General features: G+C 31.3%; 1 protein-coding gene across 1 annotated transcript; it reads left to right on the forward strand.

The window, feature by feature from the left end:
• LOC144852337 (tetratricopeptide repeat protein 13-like) lies at positions 1-22,678 on the forward strand. The gene is made up of 19 exons (XM_078710118.1): positions 1-391; positions 655-797; positions 1,134-1,209; positions 8,374-8,510; positions 8,790-8,882; positions 9,322-9,438; positions 9,968-10,078; positions 10,817-10,899; positions 12,287-12,428; positions 13,264-13,444; positions 13,608-13,764; positions 14,688-14,951; positions 15,652-15,825; positions 16,140-16,193; positions 18,202-18,396; positions 18,793-18,928; positions 19,122-19,201; positions 19,611-19,769; positions 20,288-22,678. Exons 1-19 carry the CDS (start codon positions 1-3, stop codon positions 20,397-20,399), a joined length of 2,805 nt encoding a protein of 934 aa, XP_078566244.1. The 3' UTR covers positions 20,400-22,678.
• The last annotated feature ends 77 nt before the right edge of the window (positions 22,679-22,755 follow it).

The following is a 22,755-nucleotide window of genomic DNA, read 5'->3' on the forward strand; positions in this document are numbered from 1 at the left end:
ATGGCTTTGTTTGTTTTATTTATGTTTGTTGCGCTTTTATCTAGCTGCAACTCTGATCATACAGATCCAAATGTACAGTGTAATATAAAAGTCAACGCAGATGAACGATGTGGTGGCTCGCAATCAGGGCAGAAAGTTGTGCATTTTCCGATTGAACCTCTGATAGTGAACGCAGCGACACCGGTCAACGTCGCCGCAGAGAGACCATTTCTGCCCTTGGATGGTGTCGCCTACCAACAGTTTATTGATAACTCCCCAGGCTTAGGTCTTGGTCTAGGCCTGTTAGGTGTAGCCTACTCCGACAAAAGATGTGATAATTGTGATATAACAGGATCTTCTCCTGATTATCATAATGGGCTGATATCAATAGGAGAAATTGTACCAGAATGTGGCAAGTATTTGTTGTTTTTTATTATATTTAGACCTAGCTAGGCCTAGCTAGGCCTAGTAGGCTAGAGTGTAGTACTAGACTAGGCCTACTACTTCTTGACTGAGTGAGATACCTACGCTACTACTACTAGGCTAGTATTTTGTAGGTCCAGCTATGGCCTAGATTACTACTACTAATCTATTCAACAGCTATCGTAAAAATGTAGTTTTTAGTTTATAATTAATGGCAGTCCACTTGATTTTAATTTTTCTTTCCCTTTTCAGGCCATGATGAAGATGTCGAATATGAAATACCAGTCCTTTGTTCCAAGTCTATAAAGAAAGTTGTATACTCAGAATCTGAAACAATAGATGATGAAGGGAGTGAGAGAGACTCACAAGTTATCATAAATGATGCAGAGATAGAGGTGAGTGACATGGGCGAAGGTATTGCACTTTTCAAATTTGCATGACCCAACATACGACCCCCGGGAGAGGTGCGTCATGGATGCGTCATTTACAAATAATTATTGACGCAGGGGTGCACCAAAAAACCTAAATAGTACGTCACATCAATGAACAATGGTTTGTCAATGTCTGTCACTTTACAACTTCACACTATCACAGATTCCATAGGTATTCTTTAAATATGATTTGTTATCATTACTGTATCTAAATAACTGTTTATGAAATTGAATTTAAAATGTCCTTTCTGCATTTAAATATATTGGCTAAAACTTTCTGTTGCTTTATCTTTAAAATAGAAATATGCAAATATTATGATCGAACGAAAGTTGATTCCAAATCAAGTAGAGGATGATGATGTTAACAGGAGATTAGGTGAGTATTAGTTACTAAATAACATTGTATTTTATTTCATTAATGATTCTACTAGAGTGTGTAGATTTTAGTTTCAATGTAGAGGTTTAAATAAGATAGTTCAATGCAATAGATAATGTTTATAATTTAACAAACAGAGCTTGCTAAATAATTGAATAAACAGGTTAAAAGTTAGTTACTGCAGTAAATGCAGGACAATAATGTTGACATGATGACCCCTTACCTTGCACATTGTTATTTTTAAAATTTATTTATTCAGGTATAACAAATTTACAAAAAGCAGACAAAAGTCTGAAAATATTGTATTAGGAAGATTGAAACATTTAAAATGACAGATCAAAAGTAGACAAATTCACAGAAAAACTATGCATACAATTCAAACATACAGAAAGTCATATAAAAAAACATTAAAATGTAATAGTATTGCAAGGTTATTAGATTACTATCATACATTTTCCACATAACATAACTTAATTTTTTTAAATTATTTTATAGATTTTTAAAATTCAATTCATCAGTACAGTGTATAAAATTTGTTTAAATCAAGATACACACAAATATTGTGTACAGAGTGCAGATAGGCTAGTATTTAGTCTTTACAGTTTGTGACTTGTTTCTCCATACCTTAAGCTCTGTTTACACTATCAAACTTTATGTGACAAAAAGTGTGATGTGCCCAAATATGATAGTGATATGCCCAAATATGGTAGTAATATGACATCATCATGTCCATATATGGGCACATTTTTTGTCACATTATACCTAAGAACCACAGTATGTATTAGTTTTATTGTACTACTTTTTCTGTATTTTGAAATTATATTTTTTAACTTTTTAAAACTATTTTGAACCCAGAAGTTTTTCTGGGAATTGTATTTTTTTTATTATGATCTGTATTTAAAGGCACCCTGTCAAAATAATTCTATAATAAAAACTACATATTGGTTACTCTTTAACCAGTTTATTCAACAAGCTTTTTTGGTAACTATACACTCCGTTTTTTTGTTGTTGTTGCAATGACTACCTTATAAACTTCTAAATTGAAACAGATTCAAATCATCTGGCAGTAACAAGTGATAGTTACTGAAGTACTGTACCTGCAGTTGTATAGTAGAATCATTTTAACCTGTTCTCTTAAATTTAAGAATAAGAACAAATTATAAATTCATCGTTTGCGTTAAAAGCATGGTAGTGTTTGAGAATAATGGCATGATACACGTCAGTTAGTTGCTTGATAATGCTTCTATTGTTAAGATTATTGATTAGTATTGATCCCTTTCTGTTCTCGATCAATGATCAGTTCTAATAATTGCTGTGGAATGAATGCCACGTCAGATCTAAAATGATATTTCTTTAACAGTGGCCCATTAACTATGAACCAATTATGCTGAAGTTGAATACAATTAGACACTGCAATATATACATTGTATTGATGAAAGCAGTCAATTTTCTTTATGGCAAAAGTAAATATTTGCAGTTTTAATTTATCTCATCAATGTCAAAATTATTCTACTGCAGTTTTTGCAGTAACTACATTTTGTTTTGGATTCAGTTGGAATGGTTCCAACAATTTGATTAACACTCCCTTTTCCTTATTTTTTGTTTGTTTATGGTACTGTATTCCATTCCTTCCTGTTTATTACTGAGTTGGAATAATACTATATAATTATTAATACAAACATTTAATTAAACAACGTTCCCATTTAATCATCGTGAGGTAATTTCCCGAATGATCGTAATCAAAATGGTACTGGGTTTGGTCTACTACTAGCGTTCCTGCTCCCAAAAGTCATCCATTCATAGAAGCCTTGATGAAGTAAGCCTACCTGGTGGTGACTATAGAATGGTCTCGAGATAAAATTAGGCTACTGCAGTTATTGCAGTAACTACTGTAAATTTTGTTCTGGATTCAATTAATAATACTCCCTTTTCCTTATTTTTTGTTTGTTTATGGTATAGTATTCCATTCCTTCCTGTTTATTAACTGAGTAGGAATAGTACTACATAACAAAACATTTAATAACAACACTCCCATTTTGTTGTAATGTTAATTCCACGCAGGGTTTGTTCGCTTTTTCCTCTCTGTGGTCAGAACTAAATCAATAACAGTTAATAAAGGATCAGATCATGTGGAAGAATTCCTAACATTTAATCTCTCTATAAAATGTTTAACAAAAGTAAAGGTAACACATTGTTAACACCCAAATTTCATTCACCTGTTGTGAGTTTTACAAAGCACATTTATTTATCTATTGAACCAGGGAGTTGTAGATTGAACCATGTTTCATGAGGGTAGCTGATCATTTAGGCTCTCAACAATACAATTACATACAGAAAAACATTTCATAAAATTCAATTATAAAAAAACTACTAATACTATAAAGATAATAAATAAACAATAACATTTCAAGTTCCATAAAATTGTTATTATAATTTTTTATTTTTTAAAATGTTTTTATTTTGGATAGTTGGTAATGCTGTTTCCCATCATGGTTGGTAGGACCCTTTTTATTTAGGATTAAATGTTTTCAAACACTATATTCTTGTAATATAACCAGAGCTCAACTTACTGTTTGCCCAGTCCACAATGCAAATTTAAATTTGGGCTACTCCTACTAAGAATATTGGGCTAGGGAAAACAAAAATGTTTTAAAATTTTATATAACATTATAAAATTATAAGTAAATAATGAGTTTAAAATTTGCTGAAGATGAATTTAAATATAGTAAGCTTTTCCTACATCTCTTGTCAACACTTTATATTATTCAGTTTGTTTATATGTTTTCTTAATTTATTTATACATTATTAAAGAAAAGTAGATTAACAAAAAACCTTCTTCATTAATTATGCATCATCTACCGAAGAAAGGCAGTTATTGGCTTTATTTGAATCGATAAGGTAGTAATAATGAGAATCGTGTTGTTAATGTCACGCTTCACTGAGCACACGTGACTAGCTACCTACTACTACTGTGCAGCAACATCTTAATGTTAAAAATTTAATCTCCACAAAGAATATTGAACGACGCTACTAAATAATTTAATAATGAAAAGTATAACAAAAGCTGAAAGGAAAACAGAATGAGAATGCAATACGTGTATGAATACAATTGGATCACCTACAGTAAATATTATTCTGTTTAAATAGAATAATATGGTTATTAAAAGGAGCGTGTATGCCAACACAGGCTGTGTGTTTATCAAAGTGTTTAGACATTCAACAGTTAAGTGTGGGTAAAAAAACAGACATACTAGTAAATATCCAAGGTGTTAATTCTTATGAATACTGTCCAATCAATAAAACCATCAAGCACAAACATATACACTAAAAATAGAACTACACAAAAAGACTAGGATCGAAGTTATTGCAATCTTAAGCTCTGTCTACACTATCAAACTTTATGTGACAAAAAATGTGATGTGCCCATATATGGACATGATGATATCATATCAGGGAGTTGTAACTCCCTGGTCATATCACTACCATATTTAAGCATCACTACCCAGTCAGGGGGAAAATGGCAAAAGGTTTCCTACTTTCTACGATTTTTATCACATAATCTATATTGTAACATGACCATTTTTCCTCTAAGGCCCCGTTTTTGCTGCCAAAAATATACCGTATATATATGGTATATTTTATATACGGTATATTTTTTGGCAGCAGAAACGAGTCTCATAAAAAATATACCGTATATATATGCGGTACACACACGTGTATAAGCAAGCAACAGATCAAAATGTCACTGTGGACTGAAGAAATAACTATTTTTGCAATTCAATTGTGTGGAGAGGCATGGGAGGAGGAGACTGCATGGCAACAGAAGAGATACCGAGATTTACAAAAGTATCTTAAACAAAATAAAAGCAGAATTTGTGGTAGACTTAACGCCAAAGCAAGTTAACAGCAACCAATTTGGCAAAAGACAACAACAGCAAGTCCGGGAGAGAACGAGTTACTTGTCCCCACTACGATTCTTTGCATAAATCTAGTCAATGCCCATTCTACATTTCTAGATTGTGCTCGTTTTTGCGGTGTAAATTTGTTGCCACTTCTGCTCATTAGATTTAAAATAGAAAGCAATGCTACGACGTTTTGAGAAACCATCATTGTTTTGTTTTTGTCAGGTATAAACCTCACTACACGAGACTCTAGGTCAATCCATACTTCCGTCTCACGAAATGCATTTTGGGTAATGAAAGCCAACTTTTTTACAGCCCACCCACGAAGTATGTGCAGCGGAAACGGTGCACGAATTTCATATACGGTATATATGAAATTCGGTATATTTATATGGTATATTTATACGGTATATTTGGGATTGGCAGCAGAAACGGGGCCTAACTGTACCATATTTGGGCATATCACTACCATATTTGGGCTCATCATACTTTTTTTGGTCAAACTAGTTTGATAGTGTAGACAGAGCTTTATTGATAAAATAAAAAATTGGGAATATTAAAGCAGTAGTGGTAACTAATAATAAACAAATGTTTGTATAGTTGGCCCTTAATAAACAGTTTATAGACTTTGAGGTAATAAATATTGATTGAATATTATTAATTAGAAATCCAGTAGGCTGGGCAGGAAATACACGTGTAACTATGATAAGGAATATGAAACCAAAAATGAAACAAATAAATGGTGAATATCATTTAACAAACATTAAATCAGATAAAGTCCTGATTATTGGTAATTATTGTTTTTTCACTGTGTGTAAAGTACAGCTTAAATGATAATGAGATACTTTAAGTTGAGAAAATACTATGGCAAAGGAATTATTGTATGTGGGTCTGACCTACTGTATAAGAAACGCATTTCATTTGTTAAATATTCAAAAATATTCAATCTGTCTGTTTGTGGACACTATGAGCATTTGAGAGGCAAAAAAAAAAACACCCTAAAGGGTCTTCCACACCTGTTCCAGCACGGTTCTGATCCGGTGCCAGCAAATCAGGTTGAACGTCAATGTTTCGTTTTTTACGACGCTCTATGAAAGTGAAAATGAAACATTGACATTCTGTTTGATTTGATGGCACTGGATCAGAACAGGTGTGACACAGTACATAGTTGTTACCCTGCCCCTCTTCACATCCACAGGATCTGCACCAGAGAAACAAATTGGAAGAAAAAATCATATCCATTTTTATGAACAGATACTATAACATTAATAAACAAAGGAAGTAGAGGTCTATATTTAGTTCAACTTCATTCAAGTACGACAGCAAAATACAAAAGTAACCCAGAAAAATTGCAGTCTGGCCCCTGCTGACTTTAATATTACCATACAGTATCTCTATGATGTTACATACAGTAAAGTCTTTTGAAGTTAATAAACATTTTCAATAGCAATAATTTACAATATAAAACAATTTAACAAACAAAATATTCAGTACAATATTTCGTCTTTATGATTAAGGTATCATTGTCAACATGTGTGAATAATTCTATTGATGTTTTTATTACACTTATTCATCTACTATAAAACCAGACCTCTCATAAATATTGATAATCAATGTACGCATACAGACATTAATTATTCAATATTATTTCCTGTGTGTATTGAATTGTAATAAAGAAAAGCACTTTACAATTAGTACAATTAATATTAGAGGTGCTATTGGAAACATTTCCTGTTTATTGAATTGTAATCGTCTTGCTAAAAAAAGAACTGCTTGGAAGAAAGATATGATGGTAGCCAATTGTCAGTATTGACGGCAGGCAAACCTAATAATAAACTAGAGGGTACTCCGAGAGTACAAACCTCCGCCTACTGTAAAATTCCCCTACATAAAATGTCCCCGGACAATATATATATTAAAAAAAATTTTTGTGTAAATAAAAAGTGTAAATAGGCTAACTGCACACTACAAAGTTGTGGATGAGCGTTTGGTGTAATGGTTATGTATCTAGCCTCTCACAGTTGAGATTACTGGTTCAAGTCCCGCTGAGGTTTTTTTTAAATTATTATTATTTTTTTTTTTTTGTGGACCTTGATCTTTGACCCTGACCCTTCAAAATTTAATCACACGCATATGAAGAGTCATTGATCATTGTGGCTAAGTTTGGTGAGAATCGATTAAAAACTGTGGTCTCTAGGCAGTAAAATAGTTTTTTGTTAGTTGTGACCTTGACCTATGACCTTTTCCCCTCAAAGTCGAACTCGTCCAAGCTTTTGGGGCATAGATCATTGTGGCCAAATTTGGCTAGATTCGGTTGAAAACTGTGGCCTCCAGGCTGTTCACAGACAGACACACAAACATACAGGGGTGAAAATATAACCTCCTTGGCAGAGGTAATAATATTTATTGGTTACTCTCCTTTAAAACGGAGAGTAACAAGAGGTACGACCCATACAAAATGTTACAAAATACAGTAGTTACAATATATTATATACAGATACAAAAAGTTAATAATGGTTCACAATTACAAAACATCAAGCAGCACAACTTGAATTGTAATAAAAATTAATAAATACTTTTACAGAAATATCCATTATCCAGGTGGTATCATCATTTTGTTTTCAATTACCTCAATTACCATACACTATTATTATTAGATAATAATCCAACTATAAAACGAAACAAGGAAGGAATTGTATTTTAATTGTGTTTATTCTTATTACCTGGAAAGGTTGGACAAAGTATAAAAACTGATTCTGAAACTGAAATAGATATTATACTAAATTGAAATAGCATGGTACAGTAATCACTTTAATAAAAGCCAAATATTGTTACTATAATATTTAATAAGGTAATAAAATATTAAATACTTTGTATGAATAGAATATTTAATTAAAAATAAAAAAGTAACATGGTAGTAAATAATGTGATGTCTTATACCCTTTATTACATCACGTAGCAAAACTGCACACACTGCGGCGTCAACTGCATTTTGTATGGTGTGAACCCTGTTTTCTGTAAATGTTTTGCTACGATGTGAAATGGATAATTGTAGGCAGAATATTATGAAACTAAAGCATTGAATAAGATCTGAAAAAAGAAAAGAAAGTCTAGGTATTTTGTTTTTCAGTTTTCAGACTGAAAACGTCATGGAAAATCATTAAATAAATATGTACAAGTTCTCTTTAAACAATGTTATAAGTGGTCTGCCTTTAGTCACTCAATCTATTTTTACGTTTTTCTCTTTATTACTATCTTACAGCATCCGGTGTTATTTTATTGAATATTGGTCAGCTGAACAGAGCGATTAAACAATTAACTGAGTTGATCAATGAGCATTCAGACTTATTGAGCGCATACCACGCACGGGGTATTGCCTACGCAAGGAAAGGAATACAGGTAAGATCTGTGGTATTAAAAATAGAATGTTAAGCACTTTTCAACACAATGTCCCGGTTTTTGGGACACAATTAAGCCACTTAGAACACCAACCTATGATCATTTACTATACTCTAAAGCTCTGTCCACACTATCAAACTTTATGTGACAAGAAATGTGATGTGCCCATACGGACACGATGACGTCATATCACTACCATATTTGGGTACATCACAATTGTTTTTACATCATAGTATTTTGATTTTCACTTGTACTGTATTTTAATTTTTTATTCTCTAGTTTCCATTAAATGCAGAACTTGCAATTCAAGATTTTACAAAAGCTATTGATATAGACCCAGATATAGCCGAAAGCTGGGAGCGAAGAGCTGAGGTAAGCTGAATAGCATAGGTGGATTCAATTCAAAGGCAGAGATTCCACTCAATTTTGAAAGATACAATGCAAAACAGAACACACTTTAAACGGTTTTTAAAAATCCTCGATCCGCCACTAAGACAATTAATAAAAACATTATTCACAGTGCTTGTTTCATATTTTTAAATAAAATGTTATCACAATCAATCAATCTATATCAATCAATCAATAATAGTTTATATAAGATGACGTTGTTTATACTTTGTTGTTATTTATATATGGTAAATTAAACAATGCTTTACCTTGTTGCATTAAAGAATTTGAATTGAAGAACAATAGGTTTAAAAAATTTGTTTGTTCTCAGATATAAATATATTTTACTAGAACCATGATAAGATAAGTTAATACCTTGCTCTTTGCTATTCTGTATTCATTATATCTTATTTATTTCTTAAAGGTTTATACTCCTCTGGGCAGGAACAAAGATGCTATGGCAGATTTAAATAAAGCGTTATCGTTAAAGATCACTCCGAGGCCTCTCGCACATCGCGCCATGATTGCCTTCAAGGAAGAGGTATGTGTACAAACCATTAATCACATTTCGGGAGGAAGTGATCAGCGTATATAGAGATTCACAAAATTTATTTTATTTTACATCAACTGAGAGAGATGAAAACCTCCACTAAAAAGTTGATAATCATGAAACAATAAAAGTATACAAAAATTACAAAATGGGCTTCTTTTCAAGGTTTTAGAGTATTCATGTAGATTTTGTATATGGGGTTTAATTTTAATAATTAGTAGTATAATAAAACTAAATATTAGTGTATCACTTTCTGTAATTTGAAACATTATTAATAATTAGTGCCTGATAATTTTTCATAACATGATCATATCATTCTAGTTTTTAAGATAACACACCATATGCTTAAAAATTGCAAAAGCCATAGTATATATATATAATAGTGTAAAGCAGTAGCCTTCAACAATGGAGTTTACTTCTAAATGGAAGTAGAATATTTTATCAAACTAACTAAATATTTTCCCCTTCCCCCTCTTCTGTAATTAACAACTTACTTATCACATCAGCTCTCTTTTCATAGAATTACGTGCAGGCAACAAAAGACTTTTTTGCGTCTGTACGCTTAAACCCAACCCAACCAGAGACATTTCATTTTCTAGGCCTGGCAATATATCATCAAGGAAAAATTGGGGTAAGTTTGTAAATTTCATTTCATTTTAATAGAAATTCATAAAATATAAATTAAATTACAAGGCTAAAAACATAAAAAAGTAACGAAAAAGATCAACTTATTTCCATTGTAGTCCTTCAAAAAATACATATACAGTCAACTCTCCCAATGCCGGACCAAATATGCCTTGAAAGTCTGGTATTTGGAATATGTTTTTAATGGTAAAATTAATTTGGGACTGTTTGGACCTCAAGAAAAGTCTGGTTTTGGGAGAATTGACTGTATAGTAATTTTGTCTCTCAGGCTTTCCAAACTCAATTTTGTGTTTTCTGTCTACTGTATATCCTCGGGTATAATCCCACTTCTGGTCTAATCCTACCCCCTACTTCATGTCTGATTTCACAAACAGGTATAACCACGGGTATAGTTCCAGTACTTTTGGTCTGGATGTAAGTGAGTTCAGATGAGTTTTTACAAGAAATGCTTTACCAATCATTTTTTTTTATGAACCAGGTTTTCCTGGCTATAGTATTTGTTTTTGTATGTATTTGTATTTTTAATTTTGTTATGTTTTTATCCAATCAATAGGAGACCTACTAGATATTGATTAAGTTCACTTTTTAACAACCCTGTCTGCCTGATTTTGTGTGTTGTTTTTTTCTTGCTCTTTGTCTACGTTTTGTAAATTGTATTTTCATGGAGACAAAATAAATGAAATGTAATATTGATCAAAATGCTCATGTTATTTAATATCTGTAGGAAGCAATTAAAGTATTTGAACAAACACTGAGGCAGAAACCGGAGTTGGTAGAATGCATCAGGAGTCTAGCACATGCTTATAGGTATCAATTTTGTTTTCACATGCTCATTTACTAGCAATAGACCCACTGCAGATATGCATTACATTATTAACATTTTTATTTCAAATTATAAGTTCTACTATAATACTTCTCGTATCATTCTTTTTGTTCCATTTTACCTCTCATGACGATTACAAAAAATCCTGTGTCCATTTTTTTGTCAATCTTGCTTAAAAATACAATAGACCCATTGCTATACATTACATTATCAAATTATTATTTCTGCTTATTATTCTAAAAACAGTCACTATATCGAATAAAATAATATTTCCATCCATCATCCTGTTTATAAAAAATCCCTAATATTTTTTTATGAGGATGATATTCTATGATTTCTATCATTTTGTATAAATATCTCATTAACCTTTTAGTTAAAGCTTTTAAATCGGCAAACATCCATTATTAATATATTCATTTAGTGCCTTATGGTGTTTATGTGTTTTTCATCACCATCCACCAGTTGATTTACAAGACTATGATTAACTGATATACAAAACAGCTGCTATACCATGTCAAGATCAATTTTACAGTACTTGACATTAAAATAGCATATTTAAAAAAAATGTATTAATGCCCCTAGCCTGGAATATGCACAATACCATAGTTTAGTTTAGGATTATATTTTTGTTCTATACATCAATAGGCTATGGACTTTGTTCTAAAATAAAAATGTATTGTTTGATTTAATTAATTAATTGATAAGCTAAATCAACTACAGAAAGAAAACTGAATCCAATCATAATCCCCATCCTCAAACAAATTATGTATTTAATACCTGATAAACCCTGCTTTATAATTAAATAGAGCATTTCATACTAATTGTTTACTAGGCCTACTGATTGTTAAACAAATAAAATTGATAATAAATCATTATTTCTTATATTATTAAATAGGTTATCAATTTTTAAAAAAAAATTGACGAAAAATCAATAATTTTAAAGTGTTAACAAGTTGAGAGGCATTTTTTGTAAGAAATATTTCTTGTGTATTATTTTTTCAAGGGGCCAAAATATATCTTTAACCTTTAACATCATACATTTAAAGATGTATTGTCCCCCTGAAAAAATAATTCTTAAACCTGAAAAAACTGTAATTTAAAGCAAAAAATTGTCAAATTGGCTGCGAGCCAATGGTTTTTGTTTGAATTTAACAATTTATTTTGTCATTTTATATGTGAAAACATGATTTCTTCGTTTTTTTCCCTACGTAAGTGATTAACTTTATTATCAAGGTTTGATTTAATAAATCGTCATTTTTCATGTTTTTGGGGGACAATACATCTTTAAGGATTTGTGTTAAGTATTATTTATGTCCAAATAAATCGGACATGTTACAAAGAACCTTAGATTTACTTTTGCTTGTCTTGTAGGGAGCTAGGTGATTATGACTCGGCTTTAAAGCATTTTACCTCAGCATTAACCATAAATCCTAACCATGTGCAATCACTACAGCTAAGAGGATCCCTGCTGTACCATGGGGGTAAACCTGCTGAGGCTCTACCTGATTTTAAGGTATGCACTACATTTATAACTGGACTTTCAATTGTTCTGAAGCTTTGTAAAGCTTGGTAATATTATTAAGGCTGTGTTTGAACGTAAAATCAGTTTACATGTGTAACTGTGGAATACCCTTGAGAGTTAAACCAGTGATCGTTTGGACGATGAAAGATTTACACATGTATTAAACTAAAAAATTTACCCAGCAATGTCATATTTTATGCATATTTTTAAACTAGTAAGTTCCAATTCCTCCTTATCTTGTGATTACTGAGCTTGCGGTTTAAGGTGTAATTGAACAATCCACCTCATGTGTTGGGTTTTTGAAACAGCTGGTTTATTTCAAAATGTACACCACACGCGACTATTACATGTGTAAATTGTTACGCCCGAACGGACTCTTAGTAACCTATCATTTTTAGTGGATCATATCATAGATATGAGTATTTGTAAATATTTTACCCACTGCCTGAACATGTCAAGGAAGAAAAGATATGAATAGTTAATATGGATATGGCTTTTCCAGTTATTTTCCAGTTATCTAATATCTAGCTGTTTTAGCAGACCAGTTTTGTTTCCTTCCAGCTGTTTCCTCCTACCTTTTTCCCAGAATGTTTTCCTCACTGTTCATACATGTCAAAGAAGCAAAGATATGAATAGTTAATATGGCTATGGCTTTTCTTTCAGCTTATTCCAGTTATCTAATACCTAGATATTTTACCATCCAGAACAGATTCCTCTCAGCTGTTTTCTCTTCCCATTTTCCCAGAATGTTTTCCTAGGCTAATTACACCCACTCTATCCCCATTAGGCAATATCTAAAAATTACTTTTATCTCATTTTGTTCTAGGCCTGCTTAGCCTTAGAGCCTTACAACGACGTATGCCAGTATATGAAAGGTCTTTCTTATGCCGCTGTCGGCCAATACTTTGAGGCCATCAAGTCCAATACAAAACTGATGGTACAGCATCAAATACACCACCATCATGCTATCTTCAGTAATGAGCACACAAAAGCTATGTATTTAAGAGGTAGGCTTAGTTTAGAATAGAACACTGGAAGGCTTAACTTGAATACAATGGAACACAATTAACATATGTCAACCAATGAATTTTTTTGTAGCTTCTGCAAACTACAAAATTTCAGAATTTAGTATTAAGTTTGAAACTAATAATATTTTTATTCTCATTCTAGAGTATTCTAGGTATCTTCACTCTCATCTGGACAGTCCATTTCAAGAGTATAGCATCGAACTGGATCTAGATGCTATTTTTAAGGACCGCTGGGTCAAAGGTCTCCCGTTTCAGCATTTTAACTATGTTGAGCAGCCTGGGTTGTCTCCAGATATTGAGTAAGTTTGACAAACAAAATGCATTTTGTCCAAAATTAGACTACTTCTTGAGATTGATGGAATTTCTTGTCAGTATATTTTATACACATAAAAAACATAGCAGCACATGGCTGAGTTATGTATGTTGAACAATATAATACAATAAAAAACTTACTATGAAAAACCAAAATTCCAGGAAATAAATACTGATGCATCACAAAAAATAATAAGTGCACAAGGGTTAAAAAATGCTCTAAAGCTCTGTCTACATTATCAAACTTTATGTGACAAAAAAATATGATGTTCCCATATGGACATGATGATGTCATATCACTACCATATTTGGCCATATCACTACAATATTTAGGCACATCACACTTTTTTTGTCAAACTAGTTTGATAGTGTAGACAGAGCTTTAAGGAAGGAAACTATCTATTAATCTAAACTAATCTAACTATCTAGTTAACTAAAGAAAAAAAAAAAAGGAAGGTCCCTTTTGCGAAAAAGGAAAGTTACCTCACGAGTTTTTGTGTAAGTGGGGCAAATATATGGAACAATTTGCATATCGACTTGAGAACCGAGATGTCTGTAAATGTTTTTAAATCTAATTTGTATGATACAATGCATTAAGTACAATTAAGACCTTACTGTGTTCAAAATGAGAGGAGCTATGTTGCCCTCAAATTGTATACAAATTTATTTATTTTTTTTTCCATATTTTTTTATTGTAAGTACAAACATTATTAACTGTGTGCTATATACCGTAATGAAAAAAAAAAAAAAAAAAATTACGTAAAATGCAGGGCCCTAATGGAAACCAGTTTTTAACTGTTTGGGCTACCCTGGGTAAATAAATGTGAATAAATAAATAATAAATAATAAATAAATAAACTATCATCAAACTAGTTCTTTTGAAAATAACAATATTTTATTTTAATAACAGGGATGTAGAGGCGATCTCATTCGAGGAACTCAGCGATGATGCTCAAAAGTTGATATGTAAAGGAGCAATGGTGGGGCCATTGACCCAGTATGACGCCGATGGTTTCCTACCTAGCAAGCGGGTTCACCTCGCTATGGGTCTGGCCGCTATTGATGTTGCGCAACACGTAAAACAATTCTGGAAAATGCCACGAACGTTCAAAAGTGTTTATGGAAAAAGATTTACGTGGAGAGATGTTTTCAACATTGCAATAAGATGGAGAACGTTAGTTGTGAACTTATTTTAAACTTAATTATATATAATGTTTTATTTTATTCATTGCTTTTTTTTTTCAATGGTGCATTATTAGCTTAAAGATCAGTGGCCATATCCACCGTTCACACTTAGGCTAAGGGAAACACCCTTTATTTAAAAAATCTCCTATCTAAATGAACACAATTTAAAAAGGGAACTACTTATATATTTATTGAGTTAAGTGAAATACTCAATATTTAAGGGCAATATCTTAAGTGTGAATTGGTAAATACGGCCACTGTACTCTATCTTAAAATATGCATCCTCCATGTACAAGTATTGTGGGTGGCGTGTGTGGAAATAAAGAAATTGAAGCATAAGACATATGTAATTAACAAGCATCAGTACAGAGAAGTAGAAATGAAAATGGGTGCAAGACTTTAACATACATTTAAGGGCCAATTTACACAGACGAGCGATAACGGTAATACAAATATTGAATCTATGTTATTTCTTATGACCATTTACAGAGCGTATGGGTAATTTTCGCTCAGGATAGATACAGATTGTACATGGGACAATTTATGCGGTTTTCTGTTTACCATTACCGCTTCATCTGTGTATATTGGCCTTTAGACCTGACTGCCATTTGATCAGCAAAAATCTTTAATACAAGGATACTTGATTATTATTATTTATTATTATATTAATTACAATTTTCTTTTAAAAGAATCGTTGATCCAGAACAACCAATCATGTGGCTTGATATGATGCCACAAACGAGTTTCCAAGCAGGGTACAACACACACATGAACTTACAGAGAGGTCAAGTCTTCAATATGAGATTCGCAAAATATTTTGATGTTATTTTTAATCTTACAAAAAAAATGGTTGTCCAGCATGGGTGAGTAAATAATATGTCATAAATCTTCCTTTTTAAGAATAATAATAATAATAATGGAAAAATTTACATTGTAAGCTCATATTAAGGATACTATAGTTTAAAGTCTTTGAAATACTTAAATTAATAAAAAATGAATTAAATTCCCTGTATGAAGCGGCATCATTAGGTTTGTTCAGAATACAAATTTCACATTTCAAAGTGATGGTACCTCCCATTAAGATAGTAATATCATACCTACTAATATAACAAAAGAAATAGTTAATAATTAGAACTCTGTAATTATGTTTGTTTGTTGTTTGTCTACATTGACTCAGCATCATACAGCCATCCGTATCATGCGGGTGTTGCCAGGACCGTCAGTGTAATCGGTAATATATCATATTGTGTTGCTGCATTCAGCTTGGTTACCACTTAGACGCAACGATGTAGTCGCAACACAAGTAAGTTGACCAATCACAGACGACAGTTTGGTTGTTCCATCGCGTCAATTGGTCAAATTACTTGTGGTGCGGTTACATCCTTGTGTTGCGTCCAAGTGGAAACCAAGCTTTAACTTGTCACTTACCTTTTGCTTTTGTCACATATTCACTGTTGCTTAACACCACTCAATGCCTTCAGCTATGTCTTCTGCACAAAATTATTTGTTGTCATCAATTAATAAAGTTAGAATAGTTAGTGAGGAGAGCAGAGAAAGTGCTGTTAACTGGCTATACTCCTCATCAGTATGTACAATCAACCTGTCAAAACTAGACTGGACGCATTTTGAAATATTGACTGGTTTTGTAAGACTGTAGTAACAATTATTCAATTATTATTATATATTAATTATAACACACCTGATTATATTTTTGCAATTTGATTGGTTAATTTATGTATCACATGTTATTTGGAATTAGCCCTATCTAATGAAAAAGTGATATTTAATGGTGATAATGAACATGCTCTAATGCACCTCGTTCAAAATAGAGGAATTTTTTAACTCATGAAATATTCTCACCATCCAACTATAAAAATTCAGTATTTGTATAAAAATTATAAAATAATAATAATTTAGTATTATATCACATTATGCAAAAATAAAAATGAAAAAGACAGATAATACTTTTATATATTTAATTATTTATGGCAATTATTGCTATTGTACTAGAAGTTGGCTAGTTAGTTTTATTTGTCATTTGCTCACTTGAAATAGATAACAATAGACTCACTGCAACAATGCAATTATCATGCTTAATAATCATTTTTAGTTGTTTATCATCATACAGTGAAGAGCCTATTTATCACTCCTTGAAATGAAATACTCTGCAGGCTCCAGGTCCATGAATGTTATATACCTTACGTATGATGAGAATTTACTTGAATGGAAGTCTCGCACATTTCATATTTTTCGTTGGTTCATTAAAAATATTATTTGCAATAAAATGTTTACGTTAAAAATATAAATTTCTGAAATTTTTTTTAAAGCAAGTAAAAATTCATATGTAGCATCAAATGTAAACATTTTTTTTTTTTTTTAAGTTTTATTTTATAAGGTTTATAGCAAATAGTGTGAGCGATGCATGATGGGATGGAATTGGGAGCAATAGCACCACCACCAGTATATAAAGTTTTTAATATACTAATAATATAAGCTATTCCTCCCAATTCCTTCCCATCATGCATCATTGTTCACGCTATTTGTGATAAACCCTGTTATTCTTGGTTTGTAGTGTTGCTGTATACTTGTAGTATTTAATATTCAGTGTGTGCTTTTGTAAAAATGCTGTATCCTGTATGTAAAACTTACTTGGTTGGTCTTAAATGTAATAACATGATTAGGATGCGTATACTAGTGTAAATTATTATTTTAATCCATATTTGATTCCTCTGAAAACACAGGGGTGGATCTAGACTTTAAACATAACATTAATACTATTATAATATTAATGAAAAGCTAATTCATGATTTTATTTTATCTCCCAAAAAAAGGGGAGGGTTGGAGTGTCATCCCCTATCATGACATCCTGGATATAAATCTTAAAAGTGTTTGTTTTCTTCAAAGTCCTATTGCCAATTACCACCTTCTGGCATTGAAGAAGCAATATTTGATAAATTTACATTTTATCAAATCAATTTCGTTTTCATCAAATTAATTAATTTTCTGCAAGCTATATACAGTATGTGATCTGTTTTCACAGAACTGACAGTCTATTTTATTTTTATTTTATTTTTAAACCCAAACCCAGGAGGGTTAACATACAAATACAGAACGGATACAAATACAAAGAACAAATGCCTAATAAACATTATAATAAGGTAGCATTTGAACGTTATAATAAACTTAAATTTTATCTTCAATTAAATTAAGTACATGAATTCTCTATTTTACTTTTGCAGACTAGGAAAACCAGAAGAAAAACTTATCAATGCTATAGATAAAGTGGATAACTGCGAACAGTTACTGAAAGTTGTCAAAAAGATTAAGATGACCACGCCCATTGGTCCCGGATTCATGGTGTCAACAAAGATCGCTGGTTATAAAGATTCAAATAAAAGATTAGAAGGATCTATTTTTGCCTTAACAGGCGACGTGTAAGTTGTATTGCTGTTGCATCATTATATTTTATAATTGCAACTCATTGTATTATGAGAGAAGTTTATATTGTTTGGATGACTTGGACCAGTCTAATGCTTTGCATCATTGTAATCTTCAATATTATTTGTTATCTTAGATAAAAAATAATTTTTGTTTGTAAAGCTCTTGTCTATACTATCAAACTAGTTTGGCAAAAAAAGTGTGCCAAAAATATGGTAGTGATATATACCCAAATATGGTAGTGATATGACATTATCATGTCCATATATGAGCACATCACATTTTGTTGTCACATAAAGTTTGATAGTGTGGACAGAGTCATCACCATCAATATCTACCATTTGCGAAACATTTCTAACATTTTTAATGTTACTGTGCTATTTATTTTTAAGATCTGGGAATGTTCTCTTTTCACTTGACACGGCGACTACGAAAAAACGGACAGATCAGTACTATGTTGAATTAGATTATATTTGGCAGAGTTTGACAGAGGAAATGAAAAAGGCTCATGGGACTATCAAAGAATCTGTAAGTATTTGTAATATAATATAGTATATATCCACTATCATAGGCAAATTCCATAATACAGTAAAACATATGTATCATATGTGTGCCTGTATCTTGAAAAGTTAGGTTAAAGTTTATGATATAGACATCACAAATGGAATGAAATACATGAGATTAACTATATAGAAAATGAATATTTATTTATTCCGTACAGGAGCTGGAACGAATCACAAATTTAATCCTGTCAATGGTGTACTATTTCTACAATCTTATGCCCTTATCAAGAGGAAGTAGGTATGTATATTTATTGTCTGTTTTGATGTATGATATTGTACATTGTTAATACATTACATTTGTAGGTAGGATGACCATTTCATTGGATGGTAATATAATGTTAATATAATATGATTTGCGAATGTGTGCCCCAAGTCTGTAGTTATTGTCTTTTTTATGTTAGTCCACCAGCAGTCGGAATTTCGCTCTTTGTCTGAATACTATGAAAATACGAGCTCATGTATTATACATATGAAAATATTTATCTTTTTACTAATTTCGGTCTAGAACCTATACTAGACTAATGTATGTATATACTACTGAATGTTGATCATGTATATCTGGTCTGGACATTACAAACATGCAAAAGGCTTTTATTTCCCAGTTTCTGTAAAGAAGATATGTTAATTATCATTTTGTTTACTTTTAGTGTGGTAGCATACACAGTAGCCATTGGTCTGGTCTTAGCTATTGGCAAAGAGGTTACTGGGAAAATTCCTAAAGGAAAAGTTATGGATATCGAGGCTATCCTTGCTGGAAATCACGAAACATTTGCAAGTCTTTCAAGGGGCTGGATGAACATTCAGCCGTGAGTATATTTCATTGTTGCCTAAAGCTCTGTCCACACATTCAAAATTAACATTTATTTCCAAAATGGTGGCGTCACCAATAAAATAAATGCTTGTGTCAGGGACGCCAAAACAAAACAGACAAAAGCAAACAAAACATATATACATATAAATCACAGAAATGAAAATAACAATAAGACGTCAAGCGGTACATTTCAATTGCAGTATAAATCATATTAAAACATGGCCACTAAGTATCATTTGATAATAAATAATATTTTGCAATCTTTTTGAAACTATTTACATTTTGTATGTTGTGGAACGAAAGAGGTAAAACATTCCAAAGTTTTTAGTACTTCCCCGAAACCTTGAAATACCGGAATGGTGTCCGGCAGGGTTTAGTTTTTGACCAACCCCGAAACCTTGAAATACCGGATAGTTTCATATACATAGTTTATGTTCTATTTGTTTGCCGAAGAAACTATCGGATAGTTTCTTCATATATTTACAGAAGACATTTTTTTCTTTATTTTCTCAGAACTTCACTTAATTTATCATCATTACCAACCGTTTCAAAAACATTTCCATCCTTGCGAACAATGTTGGAAGCGCTGAATGTGGGAGCGGACTCATGCCAAATGTGTTTTTAGGTCACATGACTTGCTGCGACATTGATCTGCCAACGATCAGGGTCTTTTACAATCATCGTCCGAGATGGTTGAACTACAGTATAATTTTATTGTGCAATTTTATCTCTTTTAACTTTTAACAGGCTGTAAAAATGTATATTTTCTTATGGGACAAAGAAAGTGCCTTAAAAAAATATTTAAATAATTATCTATTTCTCTACAAATATTTCACTAGACTACAAAATTGCAAACTCAGAGATTGAAAACCTGATGTAGGTTGTATAAAATAATAATTGTTCATTTTCAAACTGTTACTGCATTTTTCAAACAAATTTTATGTGCAAATTTTAAAGCTTAGTACTGTAGTTAAATTTTAATAGCATTTTGAAATCGTTTTAGCACATAAGGTCATATGAAAGAACAAAATAAGTTGCAATACACAATCAAACAGTCTACATCAATTTAGATACAAAAATTATTCTAATGAAGAATAGATCATAATTGAAACATCCAATGCTCGTTGACCGTAAATTTTAGCGATTTTCTTCATTTTTTCTTGCAAAGCAACCATTTCTTTTTCTACTTACTTTTCTACAATATAAAATACTTTTATTCTCATTACATTTACATTATGTATTCTTACATTTCTTAATCATAAGTAATTCAACAGTTTTAAAAAATTGTTCACAGAAGCCTGAGAGTTCATTGTGATTAAATCATACTTTTCATCAATCATATTCATTACTAAAAAAAATTAAATAACATCGCCAAAATTTATTTATAAATAAATAAAAATAAATAATTCATCAATCATATTCATTACTAAAAAAATGAAATAACATTGTAAAAACGTGGAAGTATAAATCCAAAAATTGGTTCCATTAATCATTTTATATCAAGGTATCTTCATTTTCATTCAACCACCCGTAAATCTTTACTTTTTTTAAACAAGGTGGAAAAACCACTATGCAATCAAATTATTTAGAAAAAAATATACAGTACAAATAAATTTAAAATTATTTTAGAAAAATTATTTAAATTCAAAGACCTTGATTAATATAGAAGCACTGTCTCATATAAGTATTACTGAAAGAAAATTTATTTAATGTAAAAGAAAATTGTATTTGACTTTTGTTATGAGTTTGTTTGCATTGTGAGCTTACTGGGTTCACATTAAAGCTTCCTGTTTTATTTGTGTGAACATAGTTTATTAGATGTAGGTTACAGGTGAAAGGTTACAGGTGAAAGGTTAACTGATTTAAGGTCACATTATGCAATTCCATCCAGATTTTTATTTTACACATTTCATATAATACACAATCACTTTTTATATTAAATTAAATAATGAAGGTACTGTATTTCTAGGTTCTACTACATAGAATATAGATATCTGTGATTTATGGTTCAAAAACCTATGCAAAAGGGGCCGGCCAGCCAGCCTTTTTGACCCCAATGTCAGGTTATTTCACATAGCTCAATTGTAGCTATATATACCAAGATTTGTATTAATTTTGTTTGAAGAAAAAACAAAGTCTGGCTGCTGTGGTGAATGAGGTTCAGGTATTAAAAAACAATACAACAAGCTCAGTAATTTATATGGATTTTAGAAGTTATTTGTATTTTTTGAAAACAAATTGAAACAGTTTTTACTCGATTGAACCAACAGGCTTCATGCACTGTTAAAACATGATGCATTATGGCCTTAATATATGTTTCAAAATAACCATGGTAATAAATGTTGCATTCCTATATTTTATGATGTCTACATTATCAAACTAGTTATTCAAAATTAATAAAAAATTTCCCAAATATGGTAGTACAGTTGAACATCCGCGAGCGGCCACCTCCGTAAGCGGCCACTTTTTTTGGTCCCGAGGGTGGCCGCTTACAGGAGGTTTAACTGTAATATGCCTAAATATGGTAGTGATATGACTTCATCATATCCATATATAGGCACCATTTTTTTGTCATGGAAAGTTTGATAGTGTAGACAGAGCTTTAGAATGTTTCAAAATCACCATGGTAACCAGTGATCAAATGTTGCATTCCTAAATTAAAACTTAACCAAAGGCAGGGCAATTTTTCACTTTAGATTTGATTTTCATATTGTAAAATTAAATTCGCATTATTAGATTAAAAAATATCAGTACTTTAAATTATTATATTATATATTAGAAACAAATGTTTATACTTCTGTTTGTGATTGTTTAAATCTAATTTATTTGTACTTTTTTATTGTATTTCTGCTGGCATACTTATTTTATTTGATAAATTGCAAAAATAAATGGGATCTGAAATAATTATTGTTGTTGATGTACTTGGTACACTGGTTAATACATTATGTTGAAAACAAACTATAGCATATATGATTGTATAC

Source organism: Antedon bifida, chromosome 9, assembly GCF_963402885.1.
Source record: "Antedon bifida chromosome 9, ecAntBifi1.1, whole genome shotgun sequence".
Classification (NCBI taxonomy): Eukaryota; Metazoa; Echinodermata; class Crinoidea; order Comatulida; family Antedonidae; genus Antedon; species Antedon bifida.

Bases quoted from the DNA above. Each gene is read 5' to 3' on its own strand.
- LOC144852337 (XM_078710118.1), top strand. From the start codon at position 1: ATGGCTTTGTTTGTTTTATTTATGTTTGTTGCGCTTTTATCTAGCTGC. The intron at 13,445-13,607 runs GTAGGCTTAGTT...TTCTCATTCTAG, and splicing joins AAAAGCTATGTATTTAAGAG to AGTATTCTAGGTATCTTCAC. The intron at 16,194-18,201 runs GTAATATATCAT...TTACTTTTGCAG, and splicing joins CAGGACCGTCAGTGTAATCG to ACTAGGAAAACCAGAAGAAA.